This window comes from Chelonia mydas, chromosome 4 (assembly GCF_015237465.2).
Source record: "Chelonia mydas isolate rCheMyd1 chromosome 4, rCheMyd1.pri.v2, whole genome shotgun sequence".
Lineage (NCBI taxonomy): Eukaryota > Metazoa > Chordata > Testudines > Cheloniidae > Chelonia > Chelonia mydas.
This window is the reverse complement of record NC_057852.1, coordinates 127715704-127732120: the sequence shown is the minus strand read 5'-3', so window position 1 is coordinate 127732120 and position 16417 is coordinate 127715704. Positions and strand designations below refer to the sequence as shown.

The window sequence follows — 16417 nt, the reverse complement described above, 5'->3', positions numbered from 1 at the left end:
TCAAATACGCTTACATACATTGTTTTAAGGAAACCATGTTGCTAGGCTTGAAGTTCTTAGGAAATGTTTACTACTTTGTAAATAGAATGAATAAATAAATTTTTAGAATGGAATAATTTAATCATAGGCTAGCTGTGTAAAAGCTACGTCAGATTATTCGATTGTAAGTAAAATTCTAATTATAGTGTTTGGAATTCTAAAAACCTGTCTAAATTGGCAGTTTTAACAATTTGTCTTTTGTGTGATCTCTGTGTTTACTATAGAACTAAATTTCATGTAAAATAAAGGAGTAGACATCGAAACTAAAACTGATGTCTTCCAATTTAGTACTGCAAATTTCAGTCAACATCAACAGGGACTTACGAGGCTGAAAATACATTTGTTTTTCAGTATGTCCAATTACATATGTAGATGCATCTCTGTAATCTGTGTAATGTTAATTTCTCATGGCTTATTGACAGCTAAAATTGGTGTGTGTGTTAACAGTATGAATACATATAAAAATAAACTAAGAATAGTTTTAATGGTCCTTGGACTGAAGTGATGCTGCACCCAGCTATGTAAAATGTAATCAACAAAATCTTCACTATCTGACAAAGAAATGGCTTTCGTGTTGGAATATTTTTGATTAATGTGACCTTTATCAAATGTAGTGTAATTTTTTTTTTCCTTCTGTCCATTATTCAGGAGACCTCATGGAGGGTGAGCTCTATTCTGCTCTCAAGGAAGAAGAGGCCTCTGAATCAGTGTCCAGTACAAACTTCAGTGGCGAAATGCACTTCTATGAGCTTGTCGAAGACACAAAGGATGGTATCTGGCTGGTACAGGTATTGGAAATTTTTCTAGTTTTGATCGTGGCTAAAATATGCTTCAAAGGAGAAGTTATTTCTGGAGACTAGTTCATGTAATAGCAACATGTAGGGTCTGAGTTTGCTAAGAGACTGCATTTGACTCTATGGTACAAGGAAAACCCCAGAAGGGTACTCCAAGGTAACAAGCACGAGAGAACTAACCTGTGCGACAGCAGATAGGATAGGAAGTGACAGAGCTCCTATACCGATCATAACAATTTTTCATTAAATGTCTCTTACTAAACAGCATACTATAATATAGAACCAGTAAATAGCACAATAATACATATTTGTTCTTAAGTGTACACACTGCACTGGCATGTAGCCAGGTACAGTAAGAATTTGCCATTGTATGTTATGTATATGCATTATGAAACATCCCAATAGGCAAAGCTAAGGATTTGGGGGGAAATGTACTTGACCCCCAGCTGGCCAGGATGAAAAATGTGTGTTGGCACCTTCCCAAAGGTCAGCCCCAACAATTTTAAAGGAATAAAATTAGTTGTGTACTTTCAGTTGCATACTGAATTTGATTGCAATATATTATTCATCAGCTTACTTAATACATTTTAAAAATGTAGTTATTTATTACTATGACTGATCAAATAGTAGACTATATTAGAAATAATTATTTGGACATAACTGGTATTTTTGAATGATATTTGACCAGCTATAGAGTTTGTCACAATACTGCAAAAATAAAAATCATTGAATAAATTATTTGATCCAGTGCAACTTATTGAATAGCATATTCACTAAATAGTATTTGCCCAGTCCTACAGAATAAAAGGAAGAAAGCTGTAGTATCGCCTTTCCATTCTTGGTTTCTCTCCATTTTTTGTTCTAGTAATAGCTTGTGGTATATGACTTTCTGAACTATTTTCATTGTTTCTCCTCCTCCTCTCACTCTTCCCCCCCCCCCCCCCACATTTCTTACTCTACATTGTGGCCTCTACTTTCCCCCCTATCTTTTCTGTTTCTCCTTTCTTTCTCAAATCTCTTGATATCATACTTTTTTTTTCTCCCCTAACTTATCTGATCAATCTGTACTGCTTCTGTCCATCTAATTGGCCACCCTGAGCCATATACATATGTAGGGCTTGGAAATTTAACAAGACAGCTAATAGTCAGAGGACTAAACCTTCTAAGTACAGATCAGTAACGAAGACAGGGACTCCAGTGTTCATGGGCAGTGCCCAGGGAAGATGCCTGCCCTACCTTCCTTTCCCCCACATTGCCTGCCCTACCTTCCTTTCCCCCACGTTGCCTGCACTAATTGCTGGGAAACAGAAAGGAGCTGGGATACCTATCGGGGTACTGTCCCTGGATCTCCAGTCAGTTTTGGCTGCTGTAGTGAAGCAGAGTAAGAGTGACAGTCACAGCTCATCGCATGCTCAGCCATGGTCAGCTGCCAGTGTTTTGTAGGCTATAGAATTGAGGACGGTCTTAAAGTGACAGGTTTCGGGGTTTTGAAAGAGGATAAGATAGTGGGTCTACACTTTTTTTGTTTGTTGTTGTCCTCCCAGGGGTCTGTCCTATGCATAAATAATGGCACAGAAAAAGTACAGAGATGTTAGATTTTTCCTGAAACTGGTGGGTGCAAAGGTTGGTCAAGTGAGGGCTCACTTAAGACAGGTTTATCTGTGAGTGTATTGTTTACGGCCAGCAATATAAACATTTGAAGAAACAGATCAAAGTCAGTATGCAAAGAAATGTCAAATATTTTGTGGCTATGTTCCTTGTTTTTTTGTGAACTCTTACACAAAGTATCCAAAATAATCTGGTAATCTGTGCATCAATACAAGCAATCTCGCCTTCCTCAATGACTGCATATGTCAAAGTGCCTGATATTTCTCCATGGAGCTTCCTTGGAGTCCCTAAAGCTGCAACATTCTTTCTCTTGTATTAGCTGATGAGCTCATTACTTCTTTCCTTTTATCTTGATGATATGGCATTTCCTTTTTGGTTGACAAGGAGGTTAAGTAGTAACTCCAAGAGCTGAGGCCAGTCCAGTTTACCATATTGATAACCATGTTGATGTAGGATTGGTGTGTGGCACTCTTGCTTCCTCTTATCCCTCCTGCTACAGCCTCAACTCTGCAGACAGGTTCTAGAATTTCTTCATGCCTGATGACATGAGAGTGATTCCAATATCATTGTTACACTATATGACTCTCAAATATACAGCAAGTCATCTACAGATAAAAATGCCTCTTTAAATGATGTTATAGTTGTCAGGGCTGTGGCTTAACTACTGCCATATACCACAAATGGATGGACCTGCAAAAACCTGATCAGGTCTCCTGTCTCTGACCGTAGCCATTGCTGGAAGTGTCAGAGGAAGTTGTGAAACCCTCACAGTATACCTGTGCAACATTGTACCATGGATGTGGAGAGGAAAAGGAAACTTCCAGGCTTCAGCTGCTGATTAGCTTATGCCATGAAAACATAAGGAGAGCTAGAATGAAATAAGGACTGTCAAAGGGCAGCTGCAAAGGATATTCTAATTCATGTAAAATGTTGACATCTTTCTGAATTTAATTGGTTTGCCTGAATAATGTAATGTGGCAACAAGCTTTTTTTGTGTTTTGGGAGGTTCTTGTTTTTGTGTTTTGCACACAAGGTCTTAACTTTTATATTTGCCTTTTAATTCATCAAGTACTCTCTTGTTCTTGCATTTTATAAAGAAGGCTGTTATTTATATATCACTTACGTCTTTTCCAATGGAAATAGTCTTTTATGTCTAGATTCACAAAGGTACTTAGGCACCTAAGTTCCAGTTTTAGAGTCCACTGCAATCCACAAGACTTCTACTGAACTCATTCAAGCCTTCCCGTAAAAGTTCCCTAATCACCTAAGGTTTTGCCTCTGGGCATGCATGATCCTGACACCTATCTCCTACTTAAGCCCCAGAGCACTTCACAAACTGGGGAAGATAGATGTTTGTCTGCCTAACTTTCAGATGGGGCCTGATTAGGATGACTATATTTCCCAAAGGGAAAACAGAACATCACATGAGGCTAGCCTGAGGTGCCCCGCCCCACCCCAAACTCTATGCGGGGCTGGCGTTGCTGATCGCCCAAGCCCTGCCTTTCCCCCTGCATCAGGCTGAGACTAGAGATGCTGCTTGCTCGAGCCCTGCCTGTCCCCCACTTGAGCCCTGCCTCTCTCCCTGTGCAGGGTTGGCATCACCACTCCCCCCCACCCCCGTACATGTATCCGCACCCCACTTTTTTTTTTTCTTTTTACACAAAACTAGGCATCTGTCTTGTTTGCTTTTGCCAAAAAAAAGTCAGGACAGGGCTTAAAAAAGGGACTCTCCAACCAAAACAGGACGTATTGTCACCCTTGATCCAGTAGGTATGCTCAGAGGCTGCCTACTAGATCAGGTCCCATTCAAAATCTGAGCGGGGAGGAGGAGATGGTGGTGCCCATCTTATAACTTTTATACCAGTGGTTAGAGTACTCACCTGGGATGTGGGAGACTCAGGTTCAATTCACCCCTCTGCCAGAAGCAGGGAAAGAATTTGAACAGGGGGTTTCCCGTCCCTCAGGAGAGTGCTCTAACCATTAAGCAAAGGGATATTCTGATGTAGGACTCCTAGTCTCCAGGAGAAGCTGTTCTACTGTATATAAATACTTTTGAGTACTTGGAGCAGGGAGACTGGTCCCTGGATCTCCATCCAAGAGGGTGCCCTAAGCACCTGACTACGGAGTCATTCTCTCGCTCTCTCTTTCTGGCCTAGTGACTCTAAGTATTTATCCACAATGGAACAGTTTTAACGTAAGAGACTGAGGGGAGGCCTTTTCAGAATATCCAGAACTCTGTGGTTAGTGCACTCTCCTCAGATGTGTGAGACCCCCCCGTTCGGTCCCCTTTTTTTCTTTTAAGTTGGTATTTCTTTCAAACGGCTGCTGTTTCACCATAGATAGGTGAAATGATCCCCAAGTAGGCTCTGTATCAGTTTGTAGAATGCTTTGGGTTCCTTTAGAGATTCAAGTTGGGTGAGGTAATATCTTTTATTGGACCAACTTCTGCTGGTAGGAGAGATAAGCTTTTAAGTTTACACAGAGCTCCTCTTCAGGTCTGGGAAATGTACTCAGAGAGTCACAGCTAGGTACAAGATAGAACAGATTGGTTGGTCCAATAAAAGAGATTATCTCACCCACTTGGTGTCTTTAATATCCTGAGACCAACACAGCTACAACAACATTGGGTTTCTTCAGTCAAACAACTTTAGTCGCCCTGTGTTCTTGATAAAGTACTACATTTTAAATCACCATGCATTATACCTTAATCTGTATGTGATATGTTGAAAGCATTATTTAACATTCAAATTGTCTAGTTAATCCTGTTTTAATGTTTTCTGCATCAAAATATACCTAATCCCTCTCCTGCATCTCATCCTCCCTCTTGTGCCTCAAATGCACAGAAAATTTTTATCCTATGTCTTGTAACTACAGTGCAGAGGGAAAAACTTATAGAAATCAAAAATGCTAAAATGACATACTATACTGGAGACTATACCAAAGTTATAATTAAATGCGGTTCTTGTCCTCAGTTGTCAACTGCGAGACCCTTCATTCACATGTCTTGTGATGGTTGCACATCTTGGAAATTTAATGAGGGACTAGATATTATTATTATGACCTACAAAAAACTCTGCATGAAATAGCATGAGGGATATCTGGCTTACACCAACAGCAGAAATGAAACTTAGAATTTAGGTTGCTACCCTGGTGTGCTCATGTTTGTGTATTTCTGGAGTAATGGAAAAGGGAGTGATCTTTCTGTGTTGCGTAGACACAGCAGCTGATCTGGACAGTAGGAGTGTTTAATTTCCTCAAGTTCATTGGTTTATATCAAACCCTTTAACACTTGTATGGGATTTATAGTGGAATAATAATAGTTTTTTAAAAATCCTAATTAGGGCAATTGGCAAAGCAAGTAGCAACTATACTGATTAGCTAATGATGGAGAAACCATTTGGCTGCGCAATTGTCTGAGATTCTTTCTTGTTGGGAGAGGGAGAGCCACTTCCTACTGATGTCGTTCTAGGCATCTGTGTGACGGGTTGGATCACAGAAACCCCCTTGGGGCTGCCAGCTGATGTGCCAAGACTACTTCTGCCCCTGCTTTCCCTGCCAGTTTGGGACTCTAGCACCCTGTCTTGTTGAGCCAGACATGCCAGTCTGCTCCTGCACAGACCCAGGGTCTGAACCACGTGTCCCAAAGCTGCAGGCTTGAAATGAAAGCAGTTTAAGAAATGTTCCTGTCTTTAACACTCAGTTGCCCAACTCCCAATGGGGTCCAAACCCCAAATAAATCTGTTTTACCCCATATAAAGCTTATACAGGGTAAACTCATAAATTGTTCGCCCTCTATAACACTGATAGAGAGAGATGCACAGCTGTTTGCCCCCCCCGCCCCCAGATATTAATACATACTCTGCGTTAATTAATAAGTAAAAAGTGATTTTATTCAATACAGAAAGTAGGATTTAAGTGGTTCCAAGTAATAGCAGACAGAACAAAGTGAATTACCAAGCAAAATAAAATAGAACATGCAAGTCTATGTCTAAGAAAACTGAATACAGATTAAAAACCTCACCCTTAAAGGAATTCTAGTAAGCTTCCTTTTACAGACTAGTCTCCTTCTAGTCTGGGTGCAGCAATCACTCACACCCCCTGTAGTTACTGTCCTTTGTTCCAGTTTCTTTCAGGTATCCTTGTCGGTGGAGAGGCTATCTCTTTAGCCAGCTGAAGACAAAATGGAGGGCCTCCCCCCCCCCCCCCCCGGGGTTTAAATAGACTTTCTCTGGTGGGTGGACACCCTTCACTCCCCCTGTGTAGAATCTCAGCTACAGTATGGAGTTTTGGAATCACATGGGCCAGTCACATGTCCATGCATGACTCAGAATTTACAGGTAGCAGCCATGGGTCACATGATACCTTGGACGTCCTCAAGTAGACTTCTTATGTGGATTGGAGCATTCCAAGATCCATTGTTCGTTAAGTGCTTCTTGATTGGGCACTTAATTTGCACATTCCTTTCTCAAGAAGCTGACCAAATCCTTGACTAAGGCTACTTAGAAATCAAGCAAATACACAGCCAATATTCATAACTTCGAATACAACAATGACACATGCATACAAATAGGATTAATAGATTCAGTAGATCATAACCTTTACAGAGATATGTTACATGGCATATGTAGCATAAAACATATTCCAGTTATGTTATGTATACATAAATAAGCATATTTCCATAAAGCCTTATGGGGGGCACCGTCACAATCTGTACCTTATTCATCCAAATATCTGTTCTTAAAGGCCTTTTGGTCCCTTCGCCCCATAATTTTGAGTCACATCTTAAATGAGATTCTTCACTTGAAATCGTTTGGGACCTTTCACTCTAATCCAGTGTCAACAAAGCTATTACATTACAAGTTTTATTGTGAAATTTCCTGTCAAAATCAACAGGATTTTACATTGTTGCCAAATTATATATTCCTACATTAATTAATTCCGGTTTTTTAATTGCAACATTTTAAAAAATAAAGATACATGTCTAATAATACTGTTTTAAGATATTGCTTAAAATTAAAATAGAATTAATGATCCAATACTAACTTTAATTCTGCTTTCATATTTTTCATTTATCAGTGGGAACACCTGTCTGTCTTCAAGTGTATAGATGGCACCTATTATGATAGTATCTGAGCATCTCATCTTTTAAAGTACTTATCCTTTCAATTCTGTAGAAGAACCGAGGCTTAGAGAAACTAAATGACTTACCCAAGGCCACACAGGCAGTTTGTGGCAGAGCATGGAATTGAATCCACATCTCCCAAGCCCCAGGCTAGTGCCCTAACTACTGGACTATTGTGCCTCTCCAAGTTGCCACATTACTCTACCTGACTAGTTGTTACGTGACAGCAATTTGTCTTCTCTCTTCCATATACAAATAGCAGTGATCTGGACTGTGTAAACTTAACTAACCCTTTTCACCTGTATTTAGACTCAGACTATGCATATAATCTTTAATATATATGGGATTGTTAGTTAACACAGTATTTTTTTTATCATACTGGATCCTCTTGACACATTAAATCACTAATGGACTAATATTATATAAATTTTATTACAGTAATTCCCATTCAAACTGATAACCTTTTGCAGATTATGAATACGTATACCATGAAATGTGATGCATAGAGGATAAAGTCCTATCCTGTCTATGCACTGAACTAGTGATGTCAGCAGGTGTTCACTGTGCAAAGTGGCTGCAATATATGGCTCTTTGCCATCTTCGTATTTTACAAAGAAAACAAAGCAAAAGACACAATTCCAAGATGTGCTAGCAAAACTTCATTTTGCAAAACCATGTTGTAAATTAGTTTTTTAACTAGATCCGTCATGGTTTAAAACCACTAATAATGTGTTTATTCTCTAGTGCAAATAAATAACCAGTTCCAAGAGAGAAGCTTTTTTGTCATTTGTACATAATGCAATTGTGCTGTAATGGTGCAATCAGTGCAAACAGCCAAATTACATTGAAGCCTACTAGTAACTGTATTTTCTTGACTGTCATTACAAGTAATTGGATAGTGCAGTATGGAAATGGGAGAGACAGTGAAGTAGTGTTTCACTTTTATGTAATGTTAAAATATATTTGTCCTCTGGACTTCCCACAGCCTTGTTTTTTCCCCTATATGACGGAAGAGTGTTTTTGGCTGTCTTAGGGTTTGGAGTTCTGAACATCCAATCTTTAATTATGTTTCAGCTGTCCTAATGTTTGCTCACAGTGACTATGCAGCCACCTGCAGGAGCAACATAGGGTGGCTAATCATGATGGAGATACCAACTTTTGAAGTGTGTGTGAAATTTCCTATTGTTAGGTCAGATTATCATTGGGACCAGTTTTACTGTGTTTATTTTAATAAACACTTGACAAATGTGAGTTTTTAAAGTGAAGTCTGAAATCATTTAAAAAGTGGTAACCAGTCAGCTTTTAGGGCATATTAAGCATTTCTAAAATAAGCAGTGTGTGTAGATACTGTAATATCATACTGATTGATTCGTGATCAATCATGTAACTTAAAATTACCTGTCAGCAGCCTGCAGGCAGTTTTTTAACTCTCTCTTGGTTTTAATAAGTCAGATGAGTGTTTGTTTAATAATTTATTTGTGACACTTTTGATCAAAGAGGCTCTAAGCATTTTATAGACATTATTAACTAAGCCTTGGAACTTCTCTGTGAATTAAGTATTAACCTCATGTTCAAATGGGGAAGGAACTTCATGTTACAAATGAGGCATCGAGTGGTTACATACAGTTATAGAGTGAGTCACTGGTAGAGTTGGAAGTAAATTCCTAGGTGCCTGTCTGTGGATCTAATCACTAGACAGCATTGCCTTCTTTGGCAAATGGCTTTAGGGAGTCTAATACGGTAATGGTTGTGTGTAGTCTAAAGCAGTTGTGTATAATTCTACTTGCTCTGGATCAACTCTTTTTTGGGTAGGTTTTAGTTTTTCATTGGGAGAGAAAAGAGAGACTGGTTAGTAATGTATCACTAACATTTTCCTCACTGGTAAAGAACAAGCATATTTTTGTACCTGGGCTGGTAAATTTTAATGAGTTTTTTGCAAGGCTGCTATTAAATGTTAGAAGCTTTGGTATGTAGCAAATAATTGTATTAGTTGTCATGTTCCTGACATGTTTTTCTCTTGGCAAGAAACCATAATACTCCTACTACCAATGTTACAGGTTCACTTACAAAACACAATCTTTTAGCTAGGGATAGACAAAACTTCAGAATAAAATCTGGAGGAAATGAAATATTGAGGATGAACCGGTTTCTGTTTTCATGAAAAGTTAACTTAATTGTAGGAGAGCAGATGTTGTAAAATGTTGATTAAGTTTGTTTCTGGCACTAAAGCTTCCCCCCCCACCCCTTTTTTGGCAATAGGTGATAGCGAATGATAGAAGTCCTCTCGTGGGTAAAGTCCATTGGGAAAAAATGGTGAAGAAAGTATCAAGATTTGGCATACGGACAGGCACTTTTAACTGCTCCAGTGACCCCAGGTATGTTCTTTAAAGGGCAGTTTAAATCCATAGGCTGTCTTAAAGTACAGTTGGATTCTAACTGGAATGCCTTCTGAGGTACAGGTAGCCATGACAAAAGCCTGCTACCTACAGGTTTTTATCCCTGCTAAAGTATGTTCAAAACTCTCCATTATGATTTTCATAAATAATGTAATTACCTGTAAAATTGCTGCTACTAAAAGTAGCGTCTGAGAAATATATATTTGGGCTAGGGTAGAGTAGAGTACAGCAGTGTGAAAAGATGACTAAATGAATCTGTTGGCTTTATAGCCATGACTGAAGTTAATGGGAATTGTGCTCACTTATGACCTGGCTGAATTTGGCCCATGTTGGATAAATTTATTAGTTACAAGACTCTAAAGTTTAGTCTGAAAAGGGGGGCAAAATGTATATGTTTTATAGCCACCGTGTTTTAACTGGGGATTTGTCCAAATTGAGGGGGTGGGGGGGAAGTCCACTGGAGCTCTACATGCTAGCTACTCCACACTAACTCGTTGTGTGGACACACACTTACTGTGCACCAGTAGAGCCTTTGTGCACATTAGCTTAATGTACTTCGGAAGTGCATTAAGCTAAACTGCCCAAAGGCACTCTTAGTGCTCATAAGAACGGCCATACTGGGTCTACCAATGGTCCATCTAGCCCGGTATCCTGTCTTCCAACTATGGCCAATGCCAGGTGCTTCAGAGGGAATGAACAGGACAGATAATCATCAAGTGATCCATCCCCTGTCACCCATTCCCAGCTTCTGGCAGACAGAGGCTAGGGAGACTTCAAAGCATGATTTTGCATCCCAGCCCATCATGGCTAATAGCCATTGATGGACCTATCCTCCATGAGCTTATGTAATTCTTTTTTGAACCCTGTTATAGTCTTGGCCTTCACAACATCTTCTGGTAAAGTGTTCCACAGGTTGACCGTTGTGTGAAGAAATACTTCCTTTTGTTTGTTTTAAACCTCCTGCCTATTAGTCCTTGTGTTATGAGAAGGAGTAAATAACACTTCCTTATTTTCTTTCTCCACACCAGTCATTATTTTATAGACCTCTATCATATCCCTCCTTAGTTGTCTCTTTTCCAAGCTGAAAAGTCAGTCTTATTAATCTGTCCTCCTATGGAAGCTGTTCCATATCCGTAATCATTTTTGTTGCCCTTTTCTATACCTTTTAAAATTCCAGTATCCCCTTTTTGAGATGGGGTGACCAGATCTGCACGCAGTACTCAAGCTGTGGGCATACCATGGATTTATATAGAGGCAATAGGATATATTCTGTCTTATTATCTATCCCTTTCCTAATGATTCCCAACATTCTGTTCGCTTTTCTGACTGCCTCTGCATATTGGAAAAAGTGCTCAGTAAGAATGTCCACATGGGGAGTTAGTGTGGAGTATCTAGTGCACTTTAAGCTCACATCCTAGCTTACTGTGCACTGACTTCCATGTGTGGACAAGCCATTTGTTTGAACCTTGACCATAGTACCCTATTCTCAGAAGAATGTACACAGGATATTGTTTTCTCTCAGCCTGAGGAATGTGTGTATATACATGTGTAAATATGAACACACCCTTTTAACAACATACAGTATCCTGTTGGAAAGTAGACTTAATGTAACCGAAGCTCTTAAATGTGCCAGAGACTCTCTGATTCTGGAACATCACTGTAAATGGAAGAATCTCCAAAGAAGTTGCAGCTGCTTCAGCAGTAGCTGTTGCTATGCTGTCGCAAAACCAATACAATCCTTTAGTATACTTAGCAGGCATTAGTGGTCGCTTCCTTCAGACGACAGACAAGCTTGCCTTGAATTTCAGTAGGATGTACAGGAAGGGTAGTATATGTGTGCATGATTCTTAGATGGTCTTAATCCTAAAAGTTTACAGAAGTATTAAACTGAATAGGATGGGAGAAATTTTAGATCAGAAGTGTTTATGCAAGCTAATATTGTATTAATTTTTTTTTAACTTTAAACATTTTAAAAATGAGAGGCAGCATTTAGAGATTCATAGTGCTTAATGCCAGAAGGGACCATTAGATCATCTAGTTGTGTACATAATTTCTGACTAGTCTTCACATTGTGATCAAATATTATTTTTAAATAAAATCTAACTTAAAGAAACAAAACTAACATTGTATTTTAGTCTTTTTTTGTCTCGCTGAATAAATGCTCATGAATAATTTTCATCAGAAAACAGTTGAAACTTCCACTAAAGAGCACATAGCATCATCATCAATTAAGATTCTTTTGCTATTGGCATAATATCTTGTGGCCCTTTTCAAAATTAATGTTAACTTCTTTGTGGTGGCAGCAATTAATTTTTTTTATATGAGGAATTTAAAAATAATTACTCAAAACTATGACTACAGATAGAAAGGGAATAGATTATTTGGATGGTGAGCCAGTCTTCCTGCTTTTATTCCTTTGCAGAACTTGTTTGTCAGGTTTGGAAAGAGAGGCAGATGGCTGTGTTTATAGTTTTTGTTGGGTTTTAAAATGTCCTGAAAAATTTATCAGACACCTGCTAACTAAAGTGATTAATCAGAGGCTGACACAAAAGATTTGTGGAGGAAGGGGTCACCAGGGAGTTCCAGGAACAACACCTGGCAGACCAGACCAGCCCCACAGTTGGTGGGATTAGAAAAGGTTCTTGGAAATCTGCCAGGGAGGTGTCTGTGGACCCTGCTTGGGAGCTTAGTCTTTATCAAACTTGAGCTAGTAGGTGTTTGTTTGAAGTCAGTCTCTCTTCCCTTCCTTCAGCCAGCTGGAAAGTAGAGAAGCTTTCTCTTGTAGAACTTCACTCCAGAACCTCCTGGCAGAATGCCTCTGCACCTTGTTTTTCAAAGCAGCAGAGAAACAGACCAGAATCTTTCCAACTTCACTTTGCTATTGCTTGACAAAGCTGTGAATAACAACAGAAGCACTGGGACGTTAGTTTGCAGAGTCAAGAAAGCACTGCTGCATCTGTTCACATTGTAAAGGTTATCTCTACAACTGGAAGGCCTAGAAACTTAATAACTTCTAAAATTAAAGCTTTCTACTTACCACTTGAAAGTGAGCACATTTTTTCCCCCAAGTTCTACTATAAGAACTTTGATATCAATGATACATGACTTTATTAACTATAATAAACCTTTATTTAGCACTTTCCTCATCACCAATTCTTTACACATCCTCCCAAGACCCCGCAGCACCCTTGTGAAGTAGGTAGGAAAGTAGAAGAATTATAACAGCAGGTTCTGGGAGTGGGGAAAGGTTTCCATTGGTGTTGAGCACACACACCTCCCATTTATTTCTCTGTGTGCAGGTGCTCAGCACTTCTGATAATCATCAGACTTGCATTCAAAATTTAAGGACTGCTGTCCACGAAATATAAAACTGTATAGGCTTATCCACTATTTTCTTTGCAGATACTGCAGGAGAAGAGGCTGGGTGAGATCCACACTAATTATGTCAGTCCCACAAACCAGTACCTCCAAGGGGAAAGTGATGCTTAAAGAATACAGTGGACGCAAAATTGAAGCTGAACACATTTTCAAGTGGATAACAGCCCATGCAGCTTCTCGGATCAAAACTATCTACAACTCTGAACATTTAAAAGAAGAATGGAACAAAAGTGACCAGTATCGGGTGAAAATATACCTGTTTGCTAACCTTGACCAGCCTCCAGCTTTTTTCTCTGCACTAAGTGTAAAGTTTACTGGAAGAGTTGAGTTTATTTTTGTGAATGTAGAAAACTGGGACAACAAGAGTCATATGGGGGAGATTGGTATCTGTAAGACACCATCCTACATACTTAGAACTCCAGAGGGAATTTACAGGTATGGGAATAACACTGGTGAATTTATATCCCTACATGCCATGGATTCCTTCTTGCGCTCAATACAACCTGAAGTTAATGATTTATTTGTTTTAAGCTTAGTATTGGTTAATCTGATGGCTTGGATGGACCTATTTATCACACAAGGCGCTACTATAAAGCGTTTTGTGGTTCTGATAAGCACTTTAGGGACATATAATTCTCTCTTAATTATTTCTTGGCTACCTGTGTTGGGCTTTTTGCAGTTACCTTACTTAGATAGCTTTTATGAGTATAGTTTAAAACTCTTCAGGTATTCTAATACAACTACTCTAGCTTCGTGGGTGAGAGCTGACTGGATGTTCTACTCATCACACCCAGCCCTATTCCTCAGCACTTACCTTGGTCATGGCTTACTAGTAGATTACTTTGAGAAAAAAAGACGACGGAACAACAATGATGAAATAAATGCCAATAACTTGGAATGGCTGTCAAGTCTGTGGGACTGGTACACCAGCTACTTGTTCCACCCAATTGCTTCTTTTCAACACTTCCCCTATGAATCAGATTGGGACGAAGACCCAGATTTGTTCTTAGAGCGATTAGCTTTCCCTGATTTATGGCTTCACCCTCTGATACCAACTGATTATATAAAAAGTTTACCAATGTGGAGGTTTAAATGTCTTGGCATGCATTCTGAAGAGGAAATGATGGAAGCCTCTCAAGAAAGTGAAAGTGACTCAGACAGTGAAAGCAAAGATGTCTTGAGTGGAGAAAAAGAAGTATCTGAGGATGAGCTAAGTACAGTTCACAGTCCCAGTGAAGGAGAGCCTCAGTGCAATGCTGATATCTGTTCATGTGCCAGTAAAAATTGTCATAATGAGCCGTATGAAAGGAAAGCAAGGTCGTATGGATCATATAGCACTACAGAAGACATGGAACCAGATTGGTCAGCCTGGCCCTCTAATATGTTGCACTGTACAGAATGTGTTGTGTGTCTAGAGAATTTTGAAAATGGATGTCTGCTAATGGGTTTACCATGTGGTCATGTGTTTCATCAGAATTGCATTGTGATGTGGTTAGCTGGGGGGCGACATTGCTGCCCAGTTTGTAGATGGGCTTCTTATAAGAAAAAGCAGCCATATACACATCATCAGCCTTTGTCAAACGATACCCCATCTTAGCTGTGTACTAATGTCCTTTGTAAGCTTTCCGTATATTACCGCTTGCCTTTTAAATGTTAGTCACTTAAAAGATTTTGTGGTTTGAAGTTTTAGTTTAAATGTTAGTGCAGTGAACTAAAATATACATGATGGTAATGTTAATGACAGAATCATTTGGTTGCCTTGTACGTTGAAACTGAATGCATACTTACTATACAATTAATTGTTTTTTCCTTTACAACATTTGGAAATTTAATGCAGTTTTTGTAAGCACAAAGATGAAGCCTACAACAAAAGTGTATTCCAGCAAAAGTTTACAAGTTAGGGTTTGGATGAACATTTGAAATTCTAATCTGAGAATTGCATAATTTGAGTTTCTTCTTTTAGAGTCTGCTCAGCACACCTTTGTTGAATAATGTATGTTATATGACAGTACCATTTAAAAATAAATCCGTAAAATAAATTATTTTAAAAGGAGAAGGCTGCAGACTTGTAATATGAGTTTTGATAAATATCCTGTGCATGTGGCTACAGATGTTGCCAGTCTTACATAGCTGTGAAGACAAATAAAAACACAATAAAACTTCTGTGTCTGTATACAGAAGAAATGCAAAAATCAGTAAGTATAACTCCTTATCTCACTCAGAGCCATTTAAACTCATTACTATTTCAGACTTGCAGCAAGACCTATAGATCATCTCTCTGGTGGTGGAAGAATTTGTTTTATTGTGGTAGTTCCAAAAATGTACTAGACACTTGCCAAACACTGGAAGACCATGTGTCCCTGTCTTGAAGAGTTCTCCTTTGTAAGTATTTCTGAGCCTGCTTTTTGCTGTTGTGTGCTGTTCTGCTAGACCAGTGGTTCTGCAGTTCGTTCTGCTAGACCACTTTGTAAAAGGTCTATGAGAGAAGATCTCCCTCTCTCCCCTCACAGCCATCCATTGCTTGGTCCTTTGTGTCTCATTCTACAGCCAGCCATAAGGGCATGTAGACCTTAGTATGAGATCCACTGTACTAGGTGGCATAGCATTCTCACATAATGACTAAAACAACTTTTCTAATATTGTTTATTTAAATAACAAGTTTGAGATTTCAAAGTCCAACTGTTTCTTATTACCTGTGTGTACAGTGCGAGCAGCAGTGGGGAGGATGGGTGCTTAATATAGTGGCAAAGTGTATGTGTTACGACCTTGATGCATAAAATGGATGAAGGTATTTTGTTTACACTTGTCAAAAATCATCTAGCTGAAAATCCAGCATGGAAACTTTCAGTGCAAAAGGTAACTTTTGATAAGAAGGTAAATAAAAAGAATCCAACTACGCAGTATTTCTTTTTAACAGGGGCTCAGTCAACTTGATGTTAATTTGAACGTTTGTACTGCATAGTTCTGACTGAATGCCATTGAACTTGCTTGAATACAAGTAATTTTACCAGGTGTCCCATATTCAGCATAGAGAAATGTGGTCACCCTATGTCAGTGGTTCTCAAACTTTTGTATTGGTG

General features: G+C 39.0%; 1 protein-coding gene across 3 annotated transcripts in view; it reads left to right on the top strand.

The window, feature by feature from the left end:
* The window catches only part of LOC102937884 (charged multivesicular body protein 3), a 56575-nt gene that overhangs the window by 6158 nt on the left and 34000 nt on the right, over positions 1–16417 (top strand). For 2 of the 3 annotated variants that reach the window (XM_007063711.4, XM_037898297.2), the window contains exons 3-5: positions 688–827; positions 9823–9938; positions 13362–15390. In XM_007063711.4, the coding sequence (XP_007063773.2) occupies positions 688–827; positions 9823–9938; positions 13362–14934 (1829 nt within the window). In that variant the 3' untranslated portion in view covers positions 14935–15390. Of the gene's footprint in view, positions 1–687; positions 828–9822; positions 9939–13361; positions 15391–16417 lie in introns of those variants that run through there. The other variant, XM_043544875.1, reaches the window with a different exon arrangement.